Source organism: Mixophyes fleayi, chromosome 3 (genome assembly GCF_038048845.1).
Source record: "Mixophyes fleayi isolate aMixFle1 chromosome 3, aMixFle1.hap1, whole genome shotgun sequence".
NCBI classification, from domain to species: domain Eukaryota; kingdom Metazoa; phylum Chordata; class Amphibia; order Anura; family Limnodynastidae; genus Mixophyes; species Mixophyes fleayi.
Genome location: NC_134404.1, coordinates 283,241,877 through 283,269,125, shown reverse-complemented (window position 1 = coordinate 283,269,125; position 27,249 = coordinate 283,241,877). Strand labels below are relative to the sequence as shown.

Genomic DNA, 27,249 nt, shown 5'->3' with positions numbered 1-27,249 from the left:
ATAATATCTAGAACCTATCTGTCTTTTTGTCAGGTATGTGCTGGAAGATGGCAGCCCCTACCGTCGCTCCTCTAAGTATTCCTCTACACAGGACTCCGCTAAAGGCAAGAAAGGGAAGAGTTATGGAGAAGTAATGGAAGAATTAGAACATTCTATGAATTCTATAACAAATCTGCAGGACACCAGGACAGTGAAGGACAGTGTACCAGACCAACAACTGAGCTTTAAGGAGCTCTCCACTCGGTACAGTGGTAAGACTACTAAAAACAACAGGGTCCATAGCAGCAAAAGGGAATTAAGATAACATAGGACAGAGGTTGGCAACCTGTGGCTGTCCAGCTTCTGTGATACAAAATGGACTTGTAGTTGAGCAACATCTGGAGAGTTACATGTCGCCTAAAGCTGGTAATATGTAACATGTAATATCTGGACATATTACCTGATCCCCGATTGTTCACACTGGCCCATTCTGTGGGGTAAATGTATCAAGCTGCGCGTTTCCAGTGGTTTTGGATATTGGAGATGTTGCCTATAGCAACCAATTAGATTCTAGTTATTTTGTAGATTTGTACTAAATAAATGATAGCTAGAATGTGATTGGTTGCTATAGGCAACATCTCCACTTTTTCAAACCCGCAGTTTAGTAAATTAACCCCTAAGAGTTTTTATGTAAGGGTGTTTTTATTATAATTTTTATAGAAACATGTTAAACTAGGAGATTGTAAGGATGGGATCAATAAAGAAATACGTATTACCAATATCCAGGATTTTGTGAGCAGGGCCAATATTTATAAATATCATTGTTTCCATTATCTAGAGTTGGTGGTATTACTGAGACTGCAGTTGTAAATTCACTAGGAACTCTAGCATCAAGAGGTGTCACAGTGATATAAATTGGTTTCTAGTGAATTGTACTAAATAAACAACTGCAATATGATTTGTTGCTATAGGCAACATCTCTACTTTTCAAATCCGCTGGAAACTTGCAGCTTGATACATTTATCCCATTATGTCTTATTCACTTTTACATATTATGTAACAAGGGAACAGCAGGTAGAAATGTTCTTGCTTGTATGCTATTGTAGCTGCTTTTTCGTCACAGGTGTTAGCAAATCTGTTATCAACACTCTGTCTGCCATGGATTTGGATAAAATTAATCTGGAGTTAATCGAAGCCTTGCTGGAATGGATAATCAATGGAGATCACTCCTACCCACCAGGTAATCAAACAGTGGGAACCTTTAAAGGCTATTTTTTTTTTTTTTTTTTTTCAAACCTTGTCCCCCCAAACTCCTTATCACTCCCTCATCTGAATCGGGGTGAACCCATCCTGGAAATCCCTTAACATGTGTTGTTAGGGTCCCTGGTTAGTTAGACAAAGAACACTGTATTCAAGTCTGGTTGCACAGCTTTGGTTAACCCCTCCTTTCTCCACAGTATCATGTAGATTCCAGACGCACTCGGTCTAATTTAATTAGGGACCCCAACAAAGCTGAGGAAGGGGGGGTGTCTCAGGGGTGCAGTCCCCACAAACCAGGTGGTGGGATATATTGTATCTGATGGAAAATACAATTAAACAAAATGGAATTAGAATTTTAAATATTTGTGCCACACAGTAAATGTAGACAGACTTGGGCTGAACAATTCAGTCAATCAATTCAATATGAACTAATAATGGCAAGGTGTCTCTGGCAGTGTTTTCACTTGCTATTTAGGTAGAATTACAAGCCAAATAATATGCATATATTAAATTGATGCCTTTTTTGTCTCTACATTACCTTTTTGTTTTTTTAATTTTTTTCTTTATTAGGTGCTGTTTTAGTGTTTCTGCCTGGTCTTGCAGAAATTAAAATGCTGTATGAGCAACTTCAATCAAATGCCTTGTTTAGTAATCGACGTAGTAAGCGGTATGTCAGACTAGCTATATACACACATATACATATATTATGGTTTAAGGCTCTAAGAAAGGAGATCTTGATCGATGATTGATGGTCTTGTGTTTTCTGGCAGATGTGTCATTTACCCCTTGCACTCATCCCTGTCAAGTGAAGAACAGCAAGCTGTTTTCATAAAACCACCTCCGCGTGTTACCAAGATAATCCTCTCCACCAATATTGCAGAAACCTCCATCACTATTGATGACGTTGTGTATGTGATTGACTCTGGCAAAATGAGAGAGAAAAGGTGTGTTACATAGAGGTTCTACAAAACCGATCACTTGCTGAATGTGCTTTGGGTCACTAATGTTAAGATTGGCACCTCTGTTTCCTAGATATGACCCAGGTAAGAGTATGGAGAGTCTTGAAGATGCATGGGTATCTCAAGCCAATGCCATGCAGAGGAAAGGAAGAGCTGGCCGTGTGGCCTCTGGTGCCTGCTTTCACTTCTTCACTAGCCACCACTATGAGCACCAGCTTCTAGAGCAACAGCCCCCAGAGATCCATCGAATCCCCCTGGAACAGCTCTGTTTGAGGTACCTCTAATGCTGTAATTACTTGTTTTGTTTCAATTAGATGCATTACCATGTAGCTTTTGAATTTATTGATTATTGTTGCATTATGGCAATTTACCTATTACTCCAGCAATGTAAATTTCCCTTTAAAACTAAGTCGCCACTTAAATCAATATTTGAATCTTGATTAATGCAGGTGGTAGAGCTGTTACAATGTATCTGTGAAAACAAGTATTTTATTGTGACTTCCGTTATCACAAATCAATGTTCATTTGTACCAATTTGTTATGCTTCTCCCTTGCTTCATTACTGAACATTTTAAAGCCGCAACATTCAAGATTGTGTAAGGTGTCAAATCTGTCAGCTGACATTATTCAATGCCTTGTCTTGTTTGTCCACCCACAGCTATGAATAGTAGTAGTGCTTGTAGATTTTGGTGTCTAATCATCACCCACCTCATAATATTTCCTTGTGCTGTGGCTAGTTTCAGTACAAGGTGGGAAAACTCTGTAACATAAACCTGATTCTGCAAAATGAAATAAACTATGGACAAATTAATTTAGAGGACAATTTACTTACTGTTAACATTCCTCTCTTCATATTGTGTGCTTTCTGTGTCCCCTACTAAATTTTATTACAGTTTTTGAGAAAGGCCATTGTTACTAGGGGTTGCACCGGGCACTTTTAGTGTTTTGGGTTCTGATTAGCTTGAGGTTTTGGGTTCTGATTTGTTTTGCCAAAACACCTGACGAAAGGTTTTGGTTCTGATTTAGGGTTTTGGGTTCTTATTTTTTTTTTTAAAAAGCACTAAAATCCATTTTTTTTTGTTTTTTTTACACTCCTACGCTATTATTAACCTCAATAACCATCATTTCCACTAATTTCCAGTCTATTCTGAACACCTCACACCTCACAATATTGTTTTTAGTCCAAAACGTTGGACCTAGGTAGCTTTCTGGACTGCGTAGTGGAGTGGCCCCGGTACCCAATTTGGTACCGGGGCCACAATACCTCCTCCAACTGGTTTCAATTCCACTGCACATATGGCTGCTCCTCCATCCTCTGCAGCATATAGAGGGTGGAGTTCTAGCGTGTCAATACCTCTTGTTTTCGATCATGACAGGATTTGGCCCCAACACTGAATGTAGTTTAATATCTGATACGCAGCTATCTGGACTGCGTAGTGGAGTGGCCCGGGTAACCAATTTGGTACCGGGGCCATAATACCTCCTCTAACTGGTCTAAATTCCACTGCACAGATGGCGGACACCGGATGGACGTCTAACACCAACATAGCTGTTAAGGCCGCAGTTCCTCTTTTTTGGGACTGCACAAACAATTAACGTAGCAATAGAAATAGCAGTTCCTCTTTTTTGGAACTACAGAAACAAAGAACGTAGTAATAGAAATGGCAGTTCCTCTTTCTTGGAACTACAAAAACAAAGAACGTAGTAATAGAAATGGCAGTTCCTCTTTTTTGGAACTACAAAAACAAAGAACGTAGTAATAGAAATGGCAGTTCCTCTTTTTTGGAACTACAGAAACAGTGATTATTTGGATTTATCTAATTAGTAATAATTAAGAATGAATTGTATACAGTTCATCACTGAAGGAGGTGCACCCTTGCATAATGTAATTATGTATCATCAGAGAGAAGAAAGAGAGGATGCGTAATGGGGCACTCAAAGGGTTAGAGTAGTAATGTTATCGGAAAAATAAATATATAATCTTTAATATTCTTTATTAGTATTATTTTAAAAACGCACCTAACAATAAGTGTGCACATATAAACTTTTATTAACATTTACATAATGAGCGAAATATTAAAAAGTGCATGTAGAATGAAAACCAGAAATAGGAATAGTTAAAAAGCAGTATAACTGCTCAAACTGTGCTGCTGTAGGTATCTTCAATAAGAATTAATATATCTTATAATTACAAATCCTCAATAATATAAGCGCTCTATATAGTCCATAATGGTCTCTCTAAATGGGAAATATAATAAAATGAACCAATCTCATGTACCCATTCGTAATAAGGAGAGATCCCAAGTTGGAGTGCCTGTCTGCAACAATCTAATTAGCCGTAGGTAATATGTCAGTAGTCCGGGAAGTTTGTGAGCTATTGAAATTTTACACAATTTCCCAACTATAATGAATACCAGAATAGTGCCAATTACAATACTGTGTGATATGTTATGCAGCTCTTATTATTATGAGATGGTGCTGATAAACGTCATAAACTGAGTAAGTTATACCAAGAATTATATCATTTTGTTTATTCAGAAATGATGAGTCTCTCTATTAGAGTGTAATGCCCCTTAAAACTCCTTTAAATAAAATAGTACGTATTCTAGGAGACCCTGTTTATATATTTAACTTGGTTCTGCAAAAATATGCATGATGATCACTGGACAGAGATCTGTAATAGAGCAGCGATTAAAGTGGCCTGATTAAAGGTCATGTAAGATCTTAAAGCACTCACAATTATATAGAGACTGTATTCTCATTAAAGACGGTGCCTAACGTGTATAAAAGTAGGCACTTATATAGCGCTTGCTTCACTGGGTGATGTGAGCAAGCGGAGTGTGTTAATATGGAGAGACCCTATCTAAACATTAATATGATAGAACAAATTGCAGCGCTGTATACGCTGTGTGTAGGTAAGGTAGGGATCTCAAATACCATGACACTCTGTTTAGCCTAATCCCTAACAATGTAATATCACGGAAAGCCTATTTGCTTATCCAGGGCGCTTGGTCTGCTGCGTACATCAAAATGAAATGCCCAGTGAATTTAAAGCAAGTGACAGAGTACAGTATGGTAACGGCAACTTTAGCGATTGTATCAGACAAGCAGGACAAAGAGCTTAGTGTATAAATAGAGGAACAGCTGAAGCACAGAAACGACTAACGCGCATTTCGATAATCGGCTTTATCAAAGACAACCTCCTTCAACTAGTCTATGTTCCACTGCACAGATGGCGGACACCGGACGCACGTCTAACACCAACATAGCTGTGTCGGTGACATGGCCTGATGGAGATAGAACTAGGCAAAGAGCACATAATGCCAAAAAAAGAGTTGCAAGATGGAATTGTCCTTGGGCCCTCTCACCCACCCTTATGTTGTTGAAATAGGACATGCACACTTTAACAAACCAATCATTTCAGCGACAGAGCCTACCAAACTACTGTGGCTGAAATGATTGGTTTGTTTTGGCCCCCACACAAAAAAAAGCTATTCATCTCTCCCTGTACAAACTAAACTGGCTCTACTGAGGCAAGATGTTGTCCTCATCCTCCGATTCCTGGCCCCCTTCAGTGTATACTTCCTCATCCTCACACATTATCAATTCGTCCTCGCTGGACTCCACAACCACAGGTCCCTCTGTATTATCTGGAGGGCAGTGCTGTACTTGATTGAGGAATTGATAATTCATTTTTATGAACATCATTTTTTCAACGTTCTGAGGAAGCAACCTCCTTCGCCTCTCACTGACCAGGTTCCCCGCTGCACTAAAAACTCTTTCGGAGTACACACTGGAGGGGGGACAACTCAGGTGAAATAGAGCCAGTTTGTACAGGGGCTTCCAAACTGACTTTTTTTTCCTGCCAGTAACAATATGGACTGTCTGACATGTCTATTTGGATGGTGTCAGCAAAATAATCCTCCACCATTTTTTCAATTGTGACAGCATCCAATGCAGCGACAGTAGACATGTCTGCAATGGTTGGCAGGTCCTTCAGTCCGGACCAAATGTTCTCAGCATCTGTGCCAGCAGGTCTTTTAGGAAAACTGAGCTTTTTCCTTGCAGCCACAGGTGTGGAAGAAAATGAAGGGGGAGCTGGTGGCATGTCACGGTTCTCTTCCGAGGACAATCTCCTGACCAGCAGGTCTTTGCACCGCTGTAGACTTGTGTCCGCCGGAAACAGAGACGCAACATACGCTTTAAACCGAGGATCCAGCACGGTGGCCAGAATGTATTCCTCTGACTTTAAAAGAGTGACCACCCTTGGATCCTGGCAAAGCGTACAAAGGGCTTCATCCACAAGAGCTACATGTTTTGTCGAATAGTAATGGTTTACCAGCTCCACCCTCACTTTATCCAGCTGCTTCTGCAACAGCCTGATCAGGGGAATCACCTGACTTTTTTGATGTTGCTCGAGTCTGCGGTAGGCACTGGCAGAATGCCGAAAGTGTCCAGCAATTTTGTGAGCCACCGCAAGCCTCTCCTGCACACCCCTGTCACTCTTCAGGTAATGCTGCACTACCAAATTAACGGTGTGGGCAAAACATGGGACGTGCTGGAAATTGCCAATACGTAATGCCCGCACAATGTTACTGGCGTTATCTGACACCACAAAGTGGAATCTCGCCAGGATTTGGTACCGGGGACACAATACCTCCCACTCCACTGATGGCGGATACCGGACGCACGTCTAACACCAACATTGCTGTTATTGACGCAGTTATCCGCTTTGCCATAGGATGACTAGTGTCGTACTTGGTGCTCATGGCAAACGACTGTTGGACGGTCAATTGTTTGGTGAAAGACGTAGCGGTCTTACGACTTCCCCTCTGGGAAGATGACCGACTACCAGCAGCAACAGCAGCAGTGGCAGTAGTAGGCGTACCGCTGCAGGATTCCTCGGATAAATCCCGGATTGAAGAGGACTCAGTCTGGCTGGTGACATGGCCTGCAGGACTAAATCTGATGGAGATCGTGGAGGAAGTTGACGAGGAGGGTGTTGGTGGTGTGTATCCAACAGGACCAAGGGATTTAGGTGTCCCTAGACTGCTGACGGTCATAGCCCCAGTTCCTGAACTAATCACTGAACTATGAAGGTTATTCAGGTGACGTATAATGGAGGATGTCCCTAGGTGGCCAAGATCCTTACCCCTGCTTATTTGAGCTTTACATAAGCTACATATGGCCATACATTTGTTATCCGGATTGGGATAAAAATAACTCCAGACCGAAGAGGTGCATTTCTTGGTCTTCTGACCAGGCATGACGATGGGCTTTTTCATCCCATGGACATCAACTTTTTCCCCCTCTGGTGCCTCATTTAAAATAACCACATCAGCATCCTCCTCGTCAAGTTCCTCCTCAGCGCCAGCTACATCAATAGCCTCCTTGACACCTTGATTATCCAAATCTGGATCTACACTGTGGTGATCCTTCCAGCATATGCAGAGGGTGTGCTGCAAATGGTGGATGGAGTCAGCTCTTCCCGTACAGTGATGGGAAGGTCAGGCTTTGCAACCACCAACACCCTTGGACTCGCCTTGGGGATTTGTGATGCCTTCTGTTTAGAAGGCAGAGTTGTTTGCTGTGTTGTTGCTGACAGCATAACTCTTTTAAATTTTTTGGAGGGGGGGGAGGAGGAGGGCTTAGATCCTTGGGTGAAGCTGAACCACTAGTCCTGAACACGGGCCAGGGCCTAAGCCGTTCCTTGCCACTCTGTGTCGTAAATGGCATATTGGCAAGTTTACGTTTCTCCTCAGATGTTTTCAATTTTCTTTTTTTGCATATTTTAGTGAACTTTTGGGTTTTTGGATTTTACATGCCCTCTAGGAGATTGGACATCGCCCTTGCCAGACGACGTTTATGGCATTTCATCGTCTATGTCATGACTAGTGGCAGCAGTTTCAGCATTAGGAGGAAGTGGGTGTTGATCTTTCCCTACTTTATCCTCCAAATTTTTGTACTCCATTATATGCACCACAAGAGAGCGTACCCCTAAACCACACACACTCGGCAAAGCCATTACAAATTATCTGCGGCTCAGGAGAGTACCACTGGACTGGAGTTATACAGCAGTACCTACTATTTTTAAACTAATTTTTTTTATATTTTTTTTTTTAAGAACTTTTTGTATAATTTTGAAATAACAATGCCCTTAGCAGAACAGAGCACAGGACACAGGCAGCACCACTGGACTCAGCAGGACAGAGCACAGGACACAGCACCACTGGACTCAGCAGGACACAGCACTGGACTCAGTAGAACAGAGCACTGGACAAAGCACAAAGCTACACTAAACTGAAAACCAGGACAGGAGCTCCCTAAATACAACCTCTCTCACGAGTGATCGCAGCCAGAATGAAGATGGCGGCCGCTAGCGCTGAATTTATGACATCCGAGTCTCGCGAGATCCGACGCGAGACTTTGATGTCATAGCCTCGGTTTGGCTTCATTTCCCGCCCGGAAGTTCCCGAACAGTGCTCGGATCCCGTCGGATCCGCACTGTTCGGGTGGGCTCGGATTTCGGAAATCCGAGCCCGCTCATCTCTAATTGTTACCTTCTCATTCAGCATGTAATTGTGTGTAAAATATGATTCCCACCTATTCTACAGCTATAATAAACTTGTATTGCAAGTTTATAAATAAAGGATAATTTAGTTTATGTAAATATGGAGAATCTTTAGTTCATGTCATGCTCTATATAAAGAGAACACTGGCTCTATTCAATAACGCTCATTGATATAAAGTAGGTTATGGATTTTTAGAAATGGTGATTGTACTTTCAGTAGAGTACGTCTGTAAATATTCACTTTTTATCTTTTCTTAAATATCTATTTTGATAAAAAAAAATAGAATCCTTCAAATGGAGATAACAAGTTAGTTTATTTCTTGTTTCTCTACCACTAGAATAAAAATTTTAGAGATGTTTTCTGAGTGTCGCCTGGAAACGGTCTTGTCCCGGTTGATTGAACCCCCCACAGTGGAGTCTCTCCATGCCTCCATGTTACGTCTGCAGGATCTTGGGGCTCTTACTCGGCAGGAAAAGCTCACACCGCTTGGGTATCATTTAGCTTCCCTGCCAGTGGACGTGAGGATTGGTAAACTGATGCTCTTCGGGGCTATCTTCCGCTGTCTGGATCCCGCTCTCACCATCGCTGCCAGCTTGGCCTTTAAGAATCCATTTGTGAGTATTATGGCCGTTCTCACTCTACAAGCAGTGCTATAAACGTGTCCAATTAAATGAGACAATTTTTTTTTTTTTGTGATTTAATGCTGTTTGTTTATTTGAACAAGGGACCTGTAGGGAAGGTAAGTTGGTAATCCAACTATGGATGAAAAATTACAGCGCTTTCTTTGACTACAGTGGTGACCTTTAAACAGATGGAGCCAAGCAGGCCAATGACGAAGTGTTATTTTCCCAATAAATAAACTTGCTATTGTCAATGTAATGTTCATTGAATTCAACAGCATCATTGCTCGTCTGTACTTGTCCATCATTTAATAGGTTTCATTAATTTTTTAGGTGTGTCCTTGGGATAAAAAGGATGAGGCAAACAAGAAAAAGCAAGAGTTTGCCATAGCAAACAGTGATCATTTGGCTCTTCTCCAGGCATATAAGGTAAAATGAGATGCTTAGAGTAAACTGCTTACTCTCGAGGGTGAACTACATTGGCCTGATATTTATTATAGCTGTAAGAATCTTCAAAACTGGCCATCATCAACAGTACATTAATCCGCATGTCCATATTATATCTTGGCTGTATCTTTCTTTCTTTTCTTTTTCTTTTTTTAAGTAAACAATTTTTATTAGGTTTTACAAAAGGAAATGTAAAATAACAGAAAAAATCAAGGAGCCAGGCATATATAAAAAAAAACACTTGGAAGAGTATTGAAAAGCAACTACACGGAAGTGTCAAACTTCAAGTGATACAAAATGATGCATAGTCATTGCTGCAATGGGGGATAGAGAGGGAAAAAAGAAAAAGAGGGATCGAGAAAGAGAGGGGGATAAGGGAAATGTATATAGAGGTGTGAGGATGCGGTATGAGAAAGATACTGATTCAAATGTTGGGGCACAGAGATCAGAGCGCCAGGGGCGGAGGAGAGCCATGATACTCTGTCCATGGACTCCAAACACGAATTAAAGATGTAAGAGTGTGGCGCAATATGCTCGGAATGTATTCCATATGATAAACTTGGCAGATGCGGTTAATAACGGAGGGAAGGGGTGGTGGCTCTGGATTTTTCCAAAATAGTGAGAGTTGACATCTCACCACACTGAGTATGTGCGTAATAAGTTTTTATGGGTGGTTAGGAATGTCGGGCAGAGGATGAGGTAGTAGAGAGTAGGACAGAGAGGCAGGAAGAGAAACTTTAGTAATGTTAGAGCTGAGGCAGTGTATAGAGTCCCAGGAAGGAAGCAGTTTCGGACACTGCCACCAGATGTGGGACAGAGTACCAACTTGACCACACAAGTGCCAACATAGCGGATAGATCGCATGTAGTCTATGGGGAACCAGATACCATCTCAAATATATTTTATGAGCGTTTTTACTCATTTTAACACCGAGGTTTTAGCTATGCGGAGGCAAATTTTGTCCCAGTCTTTCAGGGTGAGCGTTTCCCCCATGTCCTCCTCCCACTTGAGTCTGTGTGACTCCTTAGGGGGGCGCTTATGCTGTAAGATAATAGGTGTATCTTTCATATTGGTACAGCAAGCATACATTTCCACAAAAGGACACCCAATCTCTCTCTTTTATTAGCAAAATACATGAATACGGCGTCTGCGTCTGTCTAATAACGGACCAGGATGATTAGTAGTGTTACTGTTTTGTCACATTCAGTTGTTTGGCACTGAGCATGCTTTGTGTGTTAAGGGGGTCACTGCATCTAAACTTGGATAAAAAAGGGGTTGTTTTGCAGTATTCACAATTCTATTTGTAAAACATTATTCCGCTCTGTGACAAACGTAAAATCATTACCATTGTGTGCACATTTTTGTATTTTTATAATTAATTAATTAATTTTTATCTGGTGTGTATCCAAAATAGGCATCTTATGTAGCTGCATCCTAATCTCAAATCAAATATTTGTAGTTTCCAGAAGTCCCTCAAACCTATATATATATATATATATATATATATATATATATATATATATATATATATATATATATATATATATATATATATATATTATAATGGTGGCATGATTATATGCGCTCACTTCTGGATAGTTTGTAGTGGGATAGCTGCAGAAAGGAGTGTTGTACAGGTGACCCCCCCTATACCTTCAAGAATAGGACTAGTAAGAATATGAACCCAGCTCCAAGTTCATAATAAATAAATATATATATATATAATACTTTTGCTACCATCTTTTATATAAATATATAAAGCCAATTGCATCTTTGGTTTAGTGGTCATGTAGTTAAAATGTGCTTTTCTTCCGTATGTTTAGGCCTGGAGCACAGTCATAAGAGAGAACACACGGGCTGGATATCAGTATTGCCGGGACAATTTCTTGTCTTCGAGAGTACTCCAGGTAAGTGTCCCCTCATATAAAGTCAAGCTGTTTTTTAAAACAATTAATAATAATATTTAACAAAAACACTAAGTAATAAAAAAAATACAAATTAGTGTGAGTACAGTATTTAGTTAAAATACTAGAATTTAAGTTTTATTTTAAAGGACATCTCCATACAAAACTGTAAACTCCATTTTGGATGGAGTTCATTATGTTTTTTCCAAAATATGGCCAGCTTAACAGTGCTTTGTCAAAATACAATTGTGAAAGGCTCTATTTATTAGAGCTTACCCTAGTCCCGCCTTAGTAGCCCTCACAACTGTCCCTGTGCCCACTCTGAGCCACACCCACTTCTGTGCCCCCTTCCAGTTAGGATGTAAGCTCTCTCATAAGCAGGGCCCTCGCTACCCTTCGTTTTCATGTCTGCATTAAATTTAAAATAATTGGGGGTAATACATGTTGTTGTACAATTCTTTTTTTTTTTCTTTCTTATATAGTTTATTGTGTTTTACCTTTTTACTTATTCCATGGTGTGTCGTGTCTTTTAGTTCTACATTTTATCTAGTAAAACAGTTTACCCTTCCTATTGCAGGGATGTGTACATGCATTTAAACATCATTCATAAATTACAACTATGTCAACCTACAAAATAATAATGATGAGCGTTTCATTTTCAGTTGATGCTATGAATGAGAATATATAGGGCTATTGCAATTAAAAGGAAATCTAAAAATGATTGCAATAATTTCTCTTTCTCAAATACTGTTGATCACCATGGACAAGTTTTATCAGTTTTCTAAACATATGTCTAGGGATAAATGTATCAAATAGTTATTTTTGCAAATAACCGGTGACTTTGCATGGTAAATTTAAAGCGGGAATAGTTTTTAAGGCGAGTTTTGCCTTTAAAGCCATTGTCGCTTTAACTTTACCATGCAAAGTCGTTGGATATCGGCGATTTGCAAAAATCACTATTTGATACAGTTCCCCCTGGAATTTTGTAGCACACAAGTGTCACCATGATGACAAGATCTCATGTGTTCATATTTTGTATATTACAGGAAATAGCTAGTCTGAAGAGACAGTTCACAGAACTGCTGTCTGACATTGGATTTGTGAGGGAAGGGCTCAGAGCTAGAGAGATTGAGAAGAGATGGGCTCAGAAAGGAGACGGAGTAGTGGAAGCAACAGGGGAAGAAGTAAGTACTTTTCTGATTTAACCACCCTAAAGTAGCTGTGCTCATCTGAATCAACATTGTTTGATTCAATAGTATGTTGAAAAATACTATATTGTTTTGTGCTTTAAAAAAATGACTTGTTGCTTAGTAACAACCCAGAAAGCCAACACTTGAGTCATGGGGTAAATTTATCAAGCTGCGGGTTTGAAAAAGTGGAGATGTTGCCTATAGCAACCAATCAGATTCTAGTTCTCATTTATTTAGTACATTTCTTGTGCCCAAAGTAGTTGAGGGATACTAGCATCAACATTCATGCAATTGTGTGGGGGTTTGCTGGGTTGTTGATGTGGGATAACAATTGAATTGTCTTTTTTATTTCAAACACGGTTTACCTTTCCCTCTTCCGCATCCACATGTCTTCTACTGTCCATATCTATCGTCCCTCTCTTGGGTTCTGTGCATTCAAGTGCTTCCATATTTATTTTTAATTAAATTTTTTACTGTTTATTTTGAAATAACATTTCCTGCAAATAGTATAACTAAGCAATGCAAAGTGTTCAACAGTTTTTAACAATACTACAACAATAGTGAGACAAACAAAATAAAAGAACTGGATTTTGTTAATCCATGATAGAATTATGGAAACTGTTGCTCTCTGGCTGTCATTGAAAATAAAAACTTCTATGACAAAGCGCCAAATGATTACACTATTAAATATGTTTTGTGCTTGCTTTCAATTTTATTTTTTAACGCTGTGATTATATTTCTGTACAGGCCAATACAAATGCAGAGAATATTAAGTTAATATCAGCAATGCTGTGTGCAGCTTTGTACCCCAATGTGGTTCAAGTAAGTTCATGCATATTTGTTTAATTTTCCATAACATTGACTATCCAACTAAACCATCCTTTAAAGCTGTGTTTTTAAATGTAAAAGATTATAATTTTGATCTTGTGTCTAAGCCATTACCAATCCTAAAGTGTGTAGAATATGCTGGAGTTAAAGAAATACATGTTTAACAATAACTGTTCAAGAGGTGAAAAAATCCCCAATAATTTAGAGGGGTGGTTTTTTTTGTTTTTTTTTAAATTCTTTATTTTGGTTGGTCATATAAGCAAATACAGGGAATAAGACTGTTATTATTGAACAGACGTACAAAAACAGTCAGAACAATTGAATCAACATGTACATAGAAGCTTATAATGAGACAACCATTTTTACAATTTTATATGCGGTATCAAATTGTATATAACTGTAGTGAAAGTGTGAAATGTGGGAGTGGGGGGAAGGGAGTCAGACAGGAGGGGGGGGGGGGGAAGACCACAAAGCAGGTATATGAAAGAGCTCAGGGGGTGGAGAGTGTGTAGACGACTCAAGAAGATAAGGGGGCAAAGCGTATAAGGGAGCCGGACTTACCCCACATGGGTCCTTATCACGGGGCTAATTGTTAGGGGGACGCGAGCTTTCCACAAACTGCCAAGGAGCCCAAACCTGGTTAAAGACATGGCCTCTATCATGGAGGTAATAGGTAATCTGTTCCATGGCTGCGACATGCCAGATTTGTTTTTTAAGGGCTGTTAGAGAGGGAGGGGACGTTTTTTTCCAGTTTAGCGCGATAAGGGATTTAGCCACTGTCAGTATATGTGAAGCTAGTTTTTTGGAAAATTTGTCAAGCTCTGGAGGAGGATAGCATAGTAGAAACACCCAGGGGTCCTTTGCAACGGGAGCCTCAAATAGAGAGTTTAGAATGCCACAAACCACATCCCAGAAGGAGGAGATAATTGGGCAGGTCCACCATATATGGAGCATAGTTCCCCTGTGGCCACAACCCCTCCAACAATAAGGTGAAGAAGAGGGAAACATGCTGTGGAGTCGAGTAGGGGTATAATACCAACGGTAATAGATTTTATAAGAGGTTTCTTTAAGTTTGGTGGATATGGAGCTTTTAGCTATCCCCAGTCTCATGTCATCCCATGCTTCATCGTCCGGAGGGGGGCCTAGATCCTTTTCCCAATCAGCCTCATGTGCCCTCGGAGTAGGAAGGACAGCAGCAATAAATATACCATAAAGTTGGGATATCAAGCCTCTGTCCCTAGGGTGATTTTTACAAAGATCTTCAAAGGGGGTTAAATCTCGCAAAACATAAGTAGGTGGCAGGGACCGCAAAAAATGACTAATTTGGAAAAACTCAAACGGACTAAGTATGCGGGATGGGGAGTGACGCTGGAGTTCTGCCAGTGGGAGCCAGTGGTTTGCTTTGGAGAAGTCTATCGGGAATTTAAGGCCAGCTTTATTCCAAAGACGAGCTCTCGCGGCGGAGAGTCCAGGACGGAATACAGGATTGTGCCAAATGGGGGTTAAGGGGGATAGTTGTGTGGTAAGCTTCAGTTTAAAGGAGTAAAAATCCCATAGCTTGATGTCAAACTTGATAGTAGGGAGCATTTTAGATGCAGGAGGACGATGTGCAGGGGAGAGACCCCATAAGGGTGTAAGATAGGGCAAGGTAGTATAAGCCGATTCTATATCGAGCCAGGAAGTGGAGCCTGGGGGGGCATATGAGGTAACAATTTGTGAAAAGTGGGAGGCCAGGTAATATAGTTTAATATCGGGAAGACCTCTGCCGCCAGAAGAGATTGGCCTTTTGAGAATGCTGGCTGAGATCCGTGGGGGTCTATGATTCCAAACAAAACGGATGAGGGATTTTTGTATGTTAGAAAGGAAGGAGGCAGGAACTGCGACCGGGAGTGTTTGAAAGAGGTATAACCATTTTGGTATAATAGACATTTTGACTGCTATGATCCTGCCCAGCCAGGAGATAATGAGGCGTTTCCAGGAGGTCAGGTCAGAGAGTATCTTAGCGAAAAGGGGAGGGAAGTTTTCAGGAAAGAGGAGGTCATAGCGTGAGGTGAGGAAAACTCCCAAATATTTGATCTTTCTTTTTTGCCACTTAAAATTGAAGGTTGTCTGGAGGAGATCCGTTTCCCAAGGGGAGACATGCAGCAGCATGGCTTCTGATTTTGCATAGTTTATTTTATAACCAGAGGTGGTCCCATAGGCTTGAAGAATTTCATAGAGATTGGGGAGGGAGATCGCTGGTTGGGATAGAGAGAGGAGGACGTCATCCGCAAAAAGAGAAATTTTGGAGTTGATGTTACCCACCTGCACCCCCTGAATGTTGGGATTGGATCTAATCTGGGAAGCCAGGGGTTCGATCACCAGAGCGAATATAAGGGGTGATAGGGGGCAACCTTGCCTTGTGCCGTTTTGGATCAAGATCAGGTCTGAGGGTATACCATTAATCAAAACTTTGGCAAGAGGAGTCAAATATAATGCCAGGACGCCAGTGAGGAAGCTGCCAGCAAATCTAAAGGCCTCAAGGGTGGCCCTCATAAAGTCCCAGGAGATCCTATCAAATGCTTTTTCAGCATCGAGAGAGAGCATAATAGTTGGGGAGGTCCTTGAGTTGACAACGTGGATAATGTCAATGGCTCTTCTGGTATTATCTCTCGCCTGGCGTCCCGGGATAAACCCCACTTGGTCATAATGGATAAGGGAAGGGAGGATTTGGTTTAAACGATTCGCCAGAATTTTGGCATATATTTTCAAGTCAAGGTTAAGAAGGGAGATTGGTCTGTAACTTGCACAGTGGAGGGGGTCCTTCCCTTCTTTGGGGATTACTACAATTCTAGCTTCGAGCATTTCAGGGGGGAAGGAGTCTCCCTGAAGAACATTGTTGTAAAGGGAGCACAGGTGGGGAGCAAGCAAGCCCGAAAACTTCTTATAATAAGCGGCCGTGAAGCCATCGAGTCCCGGGGCTTTGCCTTTTTTTTGCCCTTTAATGGTTTGCTGGATTTCCTCTATCGAGATCTCATTGAGATGTTCAAGAGCTTGGTGGGGTAATTTCGGAAGTTTGGAGTTGGCTAGAAATTCTGAGATCAGAGTGGCATTGGATTGTTGTGTTGGGGAGGTGGGGGAGGGTGGGAGGTTATACAATTCTGTGTAATATTGTTGGAAGGATGTTCTGATGGCCGCAGGATCGTAGAGAAGCTGGTTGTGGGAGTTACGGATCGAGACAATATTATTATTCGTCCTAGCGGAGCGGAGACGTGATGCCAGAATTTTATCTGCTTTGTCTCCTTTCTCATAGAAAGTTTGGCGAAGCCATTTGAGTCGCTTGGCAACTTGTTTGGAGAGAAGGAGATCCAGTTGAGCTTTTGTTTTACGTAAGGCCACTAACGTGGCAGGGTCAAAGGTCATCTTATGTTGGATTTCTAAATCATGCAGTTGGAGTGAGAGTTTATTGATATTGGAGAGAGTTTCTTTTTTATTCCTGGAGGCCATGCTGAGCAGATGTCCCCTCATGACCGCTTTATGCGCCAGCCAGAGAGTAGACTTAGAGATCTCCTGTGAGTCGTTTAATTCGAAGTAGGTCTCTAGGTGTGATCTAAGCTGGGATACTATGTCTACATTGTGGAGGAGAGATTCGTTAAGGCGCCATGTCACGGGGCGTGGACGAGGTGTGAGGCCAGAAAGATCAATGGAGATGGGGGAGTGGTCAGACCAAATCAGGGGATGGATCCGGGCCTCCTGGAGGTTTAAGGCAAGGTCATGGCTGAGCAGGATCATATCTATGCGGGAATGAGATTGGTGAGGTGAGGAGTAAAACGTGTAGTCTCGAGCTGTTGGGTCTTTTACTCTCCAGGAATCATAAAGAAGCTGGGACTTCATGATTCTGAGGAGAGATTTAGAGGAGAGTGGGTCTGAAATGGGTAGGGCTGCAGCCACAGGGGAAGAGCGGTTGAGAGAGCTATTTAGGACGGTGTTGAAGTCTCCCGCTACTATAAGGTCCCCCTGACGGAGTCGCGTCAGCAAAGTATCCAGTTTTGAGGAAAAACGATGTTGGTTTTGGTTAGGGGCATAGATGTTAACCAGGGTACAGAGTTTATTGTTAAGTTTACCTACTAAGATGAGGAACCGACCCTCTTTATCAGCGAGTGAGTCAATGAGCTCAAATGTAAGGTGGCGCGAAAACATAATGGCCACTCCGCGTTTCTTGGCTGAGTGGTCGCATGCATGATGAGTGTTAGGGTAAATTTTTGAGCGTAACTCGGGGTGGCAGTTGTGTAGAAAGTGCGTTTCTTGTAAGAAAATTAGATCGCCTGTATGAAGTTTGAGAGTAGCAAAGAGTTTACCGCGCTTCTGGGGGGTGTTAAGGCCCTTTACATTAAAGGAGAGAACTCTAAGACCCATGTGAGGTAAGAAGGAAAAAGATAGAGATAGAGCCCAATGTGTAGGGGGCCGTGGGAAGTCTCAAGAAAGTGACAGGAGGGCACTTGGGGGGTTGTGCAGTACACGGGGGGGGTAGACGAGAAAGTCATATCTGAATGTTTCATGTGGTCGGTTTGAAAAAGGGAAAGGTTGGTGGTGGGAAAAGGAGGGGAAAGGGTAGGAAGTAAGTCACACGGCAGAGTAGGCCGGGGCCAGTGGTGCCGACATCGGGAGAGGATACTATGTACTGGGGGAGTACATAGGTCAGCATAGGAGCTAACAGCTCCAGGGGAGCGTGGCGAGGCATCCAGCAGACGCATCGCGCTGGCCAAAAAGAACGGGTCAGAGGGGTGTATCCCTCTGGGTTACCTGAAATAGAGGCTTTGGTAGTGGATTAAATGTGGGTGTTGGGTGAAGCAACCTGGGAGGGAGGTGGGGATAATGAATTCGTGCAATATTGTAAGGGGTGGGAGTTGAGGTGAAGTATAGGAGGGGGATGGTAGGGAGTGTAAGAGGAAGAGGGCAAAGGTATAGCGAAGAGTAGAAATATGAAAGGTATAGCAAAGAGTAGAAATATGGAGCAAGACATATCGGTGTAACCAAACATTTTGAAATTAAACAGAGTAGAATAGCATTAAGTGGTATTGTAGTGAAATACTGGAACCATATAACCATATATTTAACAATTACTCATGGAAAAGAGGTATCAGTTGCTAGTGCAGTAAAACAAAGATTGATAACTGATCGGGTGGTCTCATGCAACAGCCCTCATTCAAAACAGGTTAGGTGGATAAATAAAGCAGGAAGATTAGGCAGATGACAACCTGGGCCATCAAGAGCCACCTGTAGTGAGGGTCTGCGACACAAGAGCACCCAGCAGAGATGCTAATAAACAGTACTACTAGCGAATATAATGCAGCACAGTACAGGGGAAAAAAGTTAAAGATCTAACAGGAGCTAGGGTCCCCCAGACAATATTAAACAAGATGAACCTAACCATGTAATAATATAGCAAGTGGCATACAAAAACATAACGGGATTTTAACATGTGAGACGTTACGGAATAAAGTAGTGTTCCTTTGTGAACCCCTCAAGATGAGGGGAGACCTCACTAGAGGTAAGGGCCCATTGGTAAAAGAAGAACACAAATTACAGAGAAAACAAAACCTGAGAATGGTAATCAAGTCACGGAAGCTTCATCAGGTGGTGGCGATGATGTCGGCACGGTGGACCATTCAGCACTGGGAGCTTGACGTAACGGGGGTCTTGCTGTTTTCTGAGGGAGAACGGATGACTCAGAAGGGGTTGGAAGACCGGTAGTAATTCCAAGTTTCGGGAGTAGGGAGTGGGCTTCAGAGAGAGTTCTGGCCATTAGCATTGAGCCCTGATGCCAAATCAGGATGCGAAAGGGGAATCCCCAACGGTATTTAATTTGTCGCTGTCGAAGAAGTGTGGTGATAGGCTTAAAGTCTCTAGAGGGGTGTTTTTTAATTGCATCTTTGCTGTTTTAGGAAATGTAGTTTAAATCAAATTGAGTTTGGTTCATGTTTATTTTCTTCTTAGGTAAAATCACCAGAAGGCAAGTTTCAGGTAACCAGAGCAGGAGCAGTAAAAATGCAGCCAAAAGCAGAAGAGTTGAAATTCGTTACAAAGAATGACGGTTATGTTCACATTCATCCCTCCTCCATCAATTATCAGGTTAGATGCCGGCTCTTATGCTTCTTGTGTCCGCTGCATAGAACATTAACATTAAAGTATAAAGTCACCAGATGAGACATTTTTCAATTGGTTCTATTAATTTGTGTTTTAGGTTCGGCATTTTGACAGCCCATATTTAGTGTATCATGAAAAGATTAAAACCAGCCGTATTTTTGTGCGAGACTGCAGTATGGTGTCTGTCTACCCCCTGGTCCTGTTTGGTGGTGGGCAAGTTAATGTCGAGCTCCGCAAAGGGGAATTTCTCATCTCCCTGGATGAAGGGTGGATCCGTTTTGTAGCTGCCTCACATCAGGTAAATCTTTCTCATTGGATCTTCAAGGCCCCGAAGCTCTTAATACAGTAGGAAATTTGAGCGTACCTCCCTTAGGACCCTTCTGTCAGTGAGCTGCACTGTTACTGTGCAGGCAAATGCCACATAGCGGTTCCGCTACCTCCCCTCCATTGGACAAGTGCATAAATAGAATAATATGCCTGTATGTATTACCCAGTGTAATTGTATTACTGTTTTTGTTCTCAATTGTAAAGCGCTACAGAGGTCGCAGCAGTGCATGCAGACCCTTGTTGTTTCACAGGTTGCTGAATTCTGCATTAAGGTCCAGCAATGAACAAGAAGCACACATAAAACACATACATAATCCATGTCATATGTTGCTTGCAGATCGCAGAACTAGTGAAGGAGCTGCGTAGTGAACTGGATCAGCTCCTGCAGGATAAAATCAAGAACCCTACAATGGACCTGTGCACCTGCCCTCGGGGCTCCCGTATTATTGCTATGATTGTCAAGCTGGTGACGACGCAGTAACACCAAGAGGGATAAAGTTTTCTTTGTTGTTGTTTTTCTCATCCCAGATGGAAAAGTAAATCTGTGACGTTTTTTAACACACTTTACAGGGAAAAAGCAGTAATCACATACTGATTGTTATCAGGACAAATAAATCCTGAAAATACCAATCCTTATGTTTCTGGACATACTTTTATTTCCTCTAAAATATGAGATGTGATCCCATTGCTTTTCTAGGGAATGTGTGAAAATGCATAGCAGTCACTTATTTATGATGTGTTAATAAGTTATGGCAATGTTGCTTTAAAGTGTATCGTTTCTCCCGGAGTTTGTCTGCATATTAATTCACCAACTTTTTAAGATGACTCAACAAGGTTACAATAGGAATTATTGTAGTTAACCCTTTATGGAATACTGTTATACTAAGAAAAGTTGTGTTGAAAGTTATGATATTTCGCCAGATCTACCCTCATTATCACTCTTTGATAATCAACATTGGATTTTTTTATATTGTATTGAATGGCTGACATTTTTAATTGCAGACGTTAATAAACAGTAAGTCAAACTGTAAACTAGTACTGTGCAACTTTTATATTGAGGGCTGCCTATATGCAGCTGCTACAGGGACACGGGGCCACAACATAAATTCTGTGGAGGTCTCATTGAACCACTTTTTTGTAAAGTGTTTTATATGCAACCTATTAATAAAAATGATAGTAAATCCTGCTTTTGATCATGGTGATGCTTGTAAAGATTGATTGTGATCGGTGACCTACAGTAGCAAATAATTCACCATCTTTAGCATTTACTAACATTTCATTTTCTTAAATTATGGGACCACAATGGATTTACTTGTGAATTCTTACCACTGATCAACACAAAATAATCTTGTCAAAAAACAAACAAACTTGAAAGTGTTTTCTTAATGATAAATAAAAAACAAACAATAAACGTTAGCATGAGCACATTTAGCTGCAGTTAGAGCTGTGAATCTGTTTGGGGTACGTCTAGACCAGCTTTGCACATGGGAATACTACAATATATTTTGGGTTGGGTGGAGAACAATGGTAAACGGCAATTATCAAATCATTCCACAATTTCTTGTGGGAGTTGAGGGCTGCTTCATTTTTATTTTCTTTGCCTGTAAGCCACTCCAATGTGGCTTTAGGTCATTGTCCTGCTGGAGTATAAATTGTCCACCAAGTTATAGGTCTCTTTCAAACTTCAGGTTTTATCTTTAGATTTCCACTCCCTGAAGCACAAAAGCATCTTCATAGCATTATGACCCCACCACCATTACAGTAGGGATAGTGTTCTTAGGATGGTGCACAATGTAAATGCATCAACTTTAGAGCCTAGTGATGAGGCTAGAAAGGTAAATCTTGGTCTGCCTTATAGGCTGTTCCTCCACTATGTTTATGGGTTTTGCAAGTTTTCTGGCAAATTCTAGGCGAGATGTCATGCAAGATTTCTTCAATGATGGTTTTCCTTTTGCTATCCTCTGTCAAAGATATTATATTTTGGATGAAGACAATTTATTAGCATGAAAATATTTACATTGTTTTATCTTATTTTAGTATATCATTTATATTTGATGTGGTTTTATTATGTCATATGTTATATTATTGGATCCTTGCATGTGAGCTGATAAGAGGGATATGAACAGAAATGAAGGAGTTAATTCAAAAGAACAGATGTTTCCAATGAAGAGATGTTGAACAAAGAATTGCACAAACTTCTCCAATTTCTCCATTGCATCCAGGAGAGCCAAAAGGATCAAGATACGCCTATATACCTTCTCAGCCAATTGTAATATGACATTTGTAAATTGTAGTACAACCTACTTTGGTTGGTACTAAAAGTAATTGTCTGGTCTTTTGGACGACCAGAGTTTTCGGAGACTGAAAATGAGTGATTATCACAGCGCAAGCTTTTCTTTTGGAAATAAACAATGATATAATTTTATTCTTAAAATTTCTTTTGTTGAAGAAATTAAACTATTACTTTAACACCTCCAATCAAGTGCAGAATGGTGAAGTGCTCAGACTATTGTCATTACATGTAGACTAACTTTGCCTGATATGCCATGGACCTCCCTAACATGTGCCTTTCTTGCATATAGTCTAATTTGAGGAAGACTACCTGTTCTAGACACATTAACAGTTATGCAATTTTATCTTTATTTCCTTATGATGGACTAGAAATTACCTGGGGGCATGGTGTTAAATGTCTTCTAAATATTGTTATATCTTCCCTGATTGCACTATTGAAAACTATTCAATAAGCTTTTTCCAGCTTTACTTTGTTTGGAAATGCACTAGCCACCTGTGGGACCTTTTACAGACAGGTGTCATCAGATAAAAAAACAAAAAAAGAGGATTTATGTACTTACGTTAAATCCGTTTCTCTGATTCCGTCTGGGGAACACTGCTTACCATGGGTTGTGGAGGGTTGGGAGTTGGCACCTAGCTAGTTAACTTTAGCACTGCTGACAGACCCCTCCCCTCTACAATCCCCCTGCCTCTTCCTGTTCAGTTAATTAAAAAGCCCAAGGAGAAAAGGCCAATCAAACGAGCACACAGAAGAAAAGCAGAAGGGAGGGATCGCAGTGTCCCCCAGATGGAAATCAGAGAAACAGATTTAACGTAAGTACATAAATCCTCTTTTTATTCAGTCTGGGGGACACTGCTTACCATGGGGACGTTCTAAAGCAGCCCCCTAAGGGTGGGACTACTCTAAGAGCAGATGCAAATACATACTGGTAGAATTTTGTAAAGGTGTGGACAGAGGACCAGGTGGCTGCCCTGCAAATCTGGTCTGCAGAAGCCCCATTTCTCGCTGCCCACGACGCCCCTACCGATCTGGTAGAATGGGCCGTAAGTCTCTCTGGCACAGGATGGTTAGCCTTTATGTAAGCTTGCTTAATGGTTGCCGTAATCCATCTTGCAATGGACTGTTTTGAGGCTGGCCAGCCTCTCTTATTAGCATCATAAAGAACAAACAGAGAATTTGTACGTCTAATCTGAGAAGTTCTTTTGACATAAATGCGGAGAGCCCTAACCACATGTAACTTTTCCATAGATTGTTGATCCGAATGGGAAGTGGCTGAAAAGACCGGAACTACAATTTCCTGGTTCAGATGGAAAGCCGAAACTACTTTTGGAACAAAGGAAGAGGGAGGGTTCTTAATACCGCTCTCTCCTCGTGGAAAACCAGATATGGTTCCCGGCAACACAGAGCTCCTAATTCCGAATTCCTACATGCAGATGCAATAGCCAAAAGAAAGAGGACCTTCCAGGTCAACCACTTCAAATTTTCCACAAGTAATGGCTCAAAAGGAGGCCCTTTAAGCATATCCAGTACCAGGTTAAGATCCCATGGTGCTGTAGGCGGAACATAGGGAGGCTGAATATGCAAGACTTCCTGAAGGAAAGTCCTAATATCTGGCAAATCCGCTAATTTCAGGTGAAATAAGACTGAAAGTGCCGATACCTGAACTTTTAAGGAACCTAACCGAAGCCTTGCTTCCAGGCCATCCTGAAGGAAAGCCAATAAGCGAGGGAGACGAAAGGAGGACGTGTGACATGTCCTATTTTCGCACCATCTGATATAGAATCTCCAAATCCGGTGATAAATGCGAGCTGAAACTGGCTTTCTGGCTCGCAACATGGTGTTCACTACACTGGAGGAAAAACCCCTAGCCCTCCAGAGGCTGGCTTCAACAGCTATGCCGTTAAACTGAGCTGAGGTAAATTCTGGTGACGGAAGGGACCTTGCAGAAGAAGGTCGTCTCGTGACGGAAGAGGAAATCCTTGTCCTTCCGCCATAGAGATTATGTCCGCGTACCAGACTCGGCGCGGCCATGAGGGAGCTATTAGAATTACTGGCAGACCGCCTTGCCTTACTCGTCTGAGCACGCGAGGAAGCATGGGAATTGGTGGAAACAGGTATCCCAACCTGAACTCCCATGACATCGTCATTAGGTCCACTGCTACCGCTAGGGGGTCTCTTGCCCTTGCGCAAAACCTTTGAACCTTTCTGTTGTGTCTGGAGGCCATGAGATCTATATCCGGAAGAACCCACCTCTGCACCAGAGACTGAAAAACTTCCGGATGGAGTGACCACTCCCCCGGCATCATCTGATTTCGACTTAGGTAGTCGGCCTCCCAATTTCTTATTCCTGGAATGAATACTGCCGATATTGCTGGAAAATATTGTTCTGCCCAAACCAAAATTTGAGCTGCAATTCTCATTGCAGCCGCACTCCTGGTTCCTCCCTGCCTGTTAACATATGCCACAGCCGTGGCATTGTCGGACTGAATTCTGACAGGGTGGCCCTGGAGGAGGGACTGGGCCCCCCGGAGGGCTAAAAGAATAGCCTTCAACTCCAGCACGTTTTTAGATAGGGCTGATTCCTGAACTGACCAAAGTCCCTGGAGCCGGAGGTGCAGGATTACCGCCCCCCCAACCCTTCAGGCTGGCGCCTGTCGTGGCTCTGATCCATGACCATGGAGCGAAGGACCTGCCCACCGACAAGTGATCCTGATTCAGCCACCACTGGAGCGACTCTCTCGCCCCCGGAGACAGCGAAATCTTCTGGAGATCCAAGTGTATGTGGGATCCTGACCATTTCCATAAGATCCCACTGGAAGCATCGAGAATTAGCCCGGCCGAAAGGGGATCGTCTCGAAGGAGGCCACCATCTTCCCAAGCAGCCGCATGCTAAAATGAATTGAGGGATTGGGAGAGGACAAGACCTGAGTTGTTATAGTCCGGATTGAACTGATTTTCTCCGTAGGCAGGAACACTTTCTGCCGACTGGTATCCATGATGAGCCCCAGGAAGACCATGCGTTGACACGGAACCATCTGGGATTTCTTTGTTTATCAGCCACCCATGTCTCTCGAGAACTGCCAATGTGAGGGATAAGTGCTGACGTAAGCAAATCTCTGAGAAGGATTTGATGAGCAGATCGTCCAAATAAGGCACGACCTGAACTCCCTTTAAGTGAAGACACGCCGCCACGACCGACATGATCTTCGTGAAGACCCTCGGAGCTGTGGAGAGGCCGAAGGGAAGGCCCCGAAACTGATAGTGAGAGGACCCCATTGTGAATCTTAGGAGAGACTGATGGTCGCTCCAAATGGGAACGTGGAGGTATGCGTCCTTTATATCTATGGAGGCCATAAACTGATCTTTCACTAAGCCGTTTATTACCGACCTCAGGGATTCCATCTGAAATCAGTCTACTCGTAAGTGTACATTGAGGCTCTTTAGGTTTAGAATGGGCCGAAAGTAACCGTCCGGCTTCTTGACCAGAAACAGATTTGAATAAAACCCCTGTCCCTTCTGGTTGTCTGGGACCTCACAGACGACTCTTTGCGAAAGAAGAGAGGGGACGCAAGCCTGTATTGCCTGTCTTCTTGTTGGATCTCAGGGTAGAGGGGTTACAAAGAAACAATGTGGTACAGGGCCTAGCAGGTCTATCATGTACCCCCTGATATAATGCCCCGAATCCAAGGGTCTTGGGAAGATGCTGCCCATTGTTCCCCAAACAGAGATAGACGTCGTCGTCGTCCCCCAACTGGCGCTACCTCTGGCAGAGTAGAGTGGTCGTCAGGACGCAGGCTTTTCCTGGGTCTTGGAGGCTTGGCGCCTAGCTGCAAACGAGGATCTGCCCCTGACAGAGGAGCCTCGAGCATTAGGTTGTCTACCTCTAAAGGACTGTCCTCTAGGCAAGGAGGTCCCCCTAAAGGGCTGACGAAAGGAACGGACACGAGAAGTCTTGCCCCTACTTGAAAATACCGGCAAAGAAGTGCTTTTGCCTGGGAAATCATAGTATCTAGTTCCGGGCCGAACAAACCTGCTGCTGAAAAGGGAATGGTTTCAACGGATTTTTTTGATTCCGCATCCCCTTCCCAGGATTTCAGCCATAACGTTCTTCTTGCTGAAATAGATGCAGCCTGAATAGAGGACATAGACGCAGTGTTCTGGGCTGCCTCATAAAGGTACCATGATGCCTCTTTCAAATGCAAGGCCAGGGGAAGTAAATCAGAGTCCTGTAAGGCCTCTGCCAGTTGGTCTGCCCATGCTTCCATGGCTCTAGCAACCCAAGCTGAAGCAAATGTGGGCCTAAAAGAAGAACCCGCAGCCACAAATATAGATTTCAGCTGGGATTCTACTCTACGATCATTGGCTGAACCTGGGACTGGTAGCAAAGTGTGTTTGGCCAAACGGGCTACTGGAATATCCACCTTAGGGATACTCTCCCAGCGAGCCATGTCTTCCTCCTGCAATGGATACAGGGAGGAGAATCTTTTGGGAACAGAGAACCTTTTATCAGGCTGTTTCCAGGCTCCCTCTGCAATATCTCTGAGTTCTACCGAAGGGGGAAACCCGGGAAGCCCTTCTTTTGGCCTTCTTAAAGAGACTTCTGTCTCTGGGAGTAGCATCCTCCGGTTCTGGGAGGTCCAACGCTTGTCTCACTGCTAAAACCAAATCATTAATAAATTGGATTTTAGAGTTTTCCTCCTGTCCCAAAGGTTGAACCTGGTCAGGATCAGAATTAATTTCCTCC

General features: G+C 42.3%; 2 protein-coding genes across 3 annotated transcripts in view; one reads left to right on the top strand and one right to left on the bottom strand.

Annotated features, from left to right (window-relative positions):
* The window catches only part of DHX57 (DExH-box helicase 57), a 44,591-nt gene extending 23,636 nt beyond the window's left edge, over positions 1-20,955 (top strand). For both annotated transcript variants that reach the window (XM_075203697.1, XM_075203698.1), the window contains exons 12-24: positions 34-251; positions 1,103-1,219; positions 1,810-1,906; positions 2,010-2,183; positions 2,272-2,472; positions 9,108-9,384; positions 9,724-9,819; positions 11,661-11,744; positions 12,788-12,925; positions 13,679-13,753; positions 19,736-19,870; positions 19,983-20,183; positions 20,550-20,955. In XM_075203697.1, coding sequence (XP_075059798.1) covers positions 34-251; positions 1,103-1,219; positions 1,810-1,906; positions 2,010-2,183; positions 2,272-2,472; positions 9,108-9,384; positions 9,724-9,819; positions 11,661-11,744; positions 12,788-12,925; positions 13,679-13,753; positions 19,736-19,870; positions 19,983-20,183; positions 20,550-20,693 — 1,957 coding nt within the window. In that variant the 3' untranslated portion in view covers positions 20,694-20,955. The remainder of the gene's footprint in view (positions 1-33; positions 252-1,102; positions 1,220-1,809; positions 1,907-2,009; positions 2,184-2,271; positions 2,473-9,107; positions 9,385-9,723; positions 9,820-11,660; positions 11,745-12,787; positions 12,926-13,678; positions 13,754-19,735; positions 19,871-19,982; positions 20,184-20,549) is intronic.
* Positions 1-27,249, bottom strand: part of GALM (galactose mutarotase) — a 254,174-nt gene that overhangs the window by 138,542 nt on the left and 88,383 nt on the right. The window lies entirely within an intron of this gene.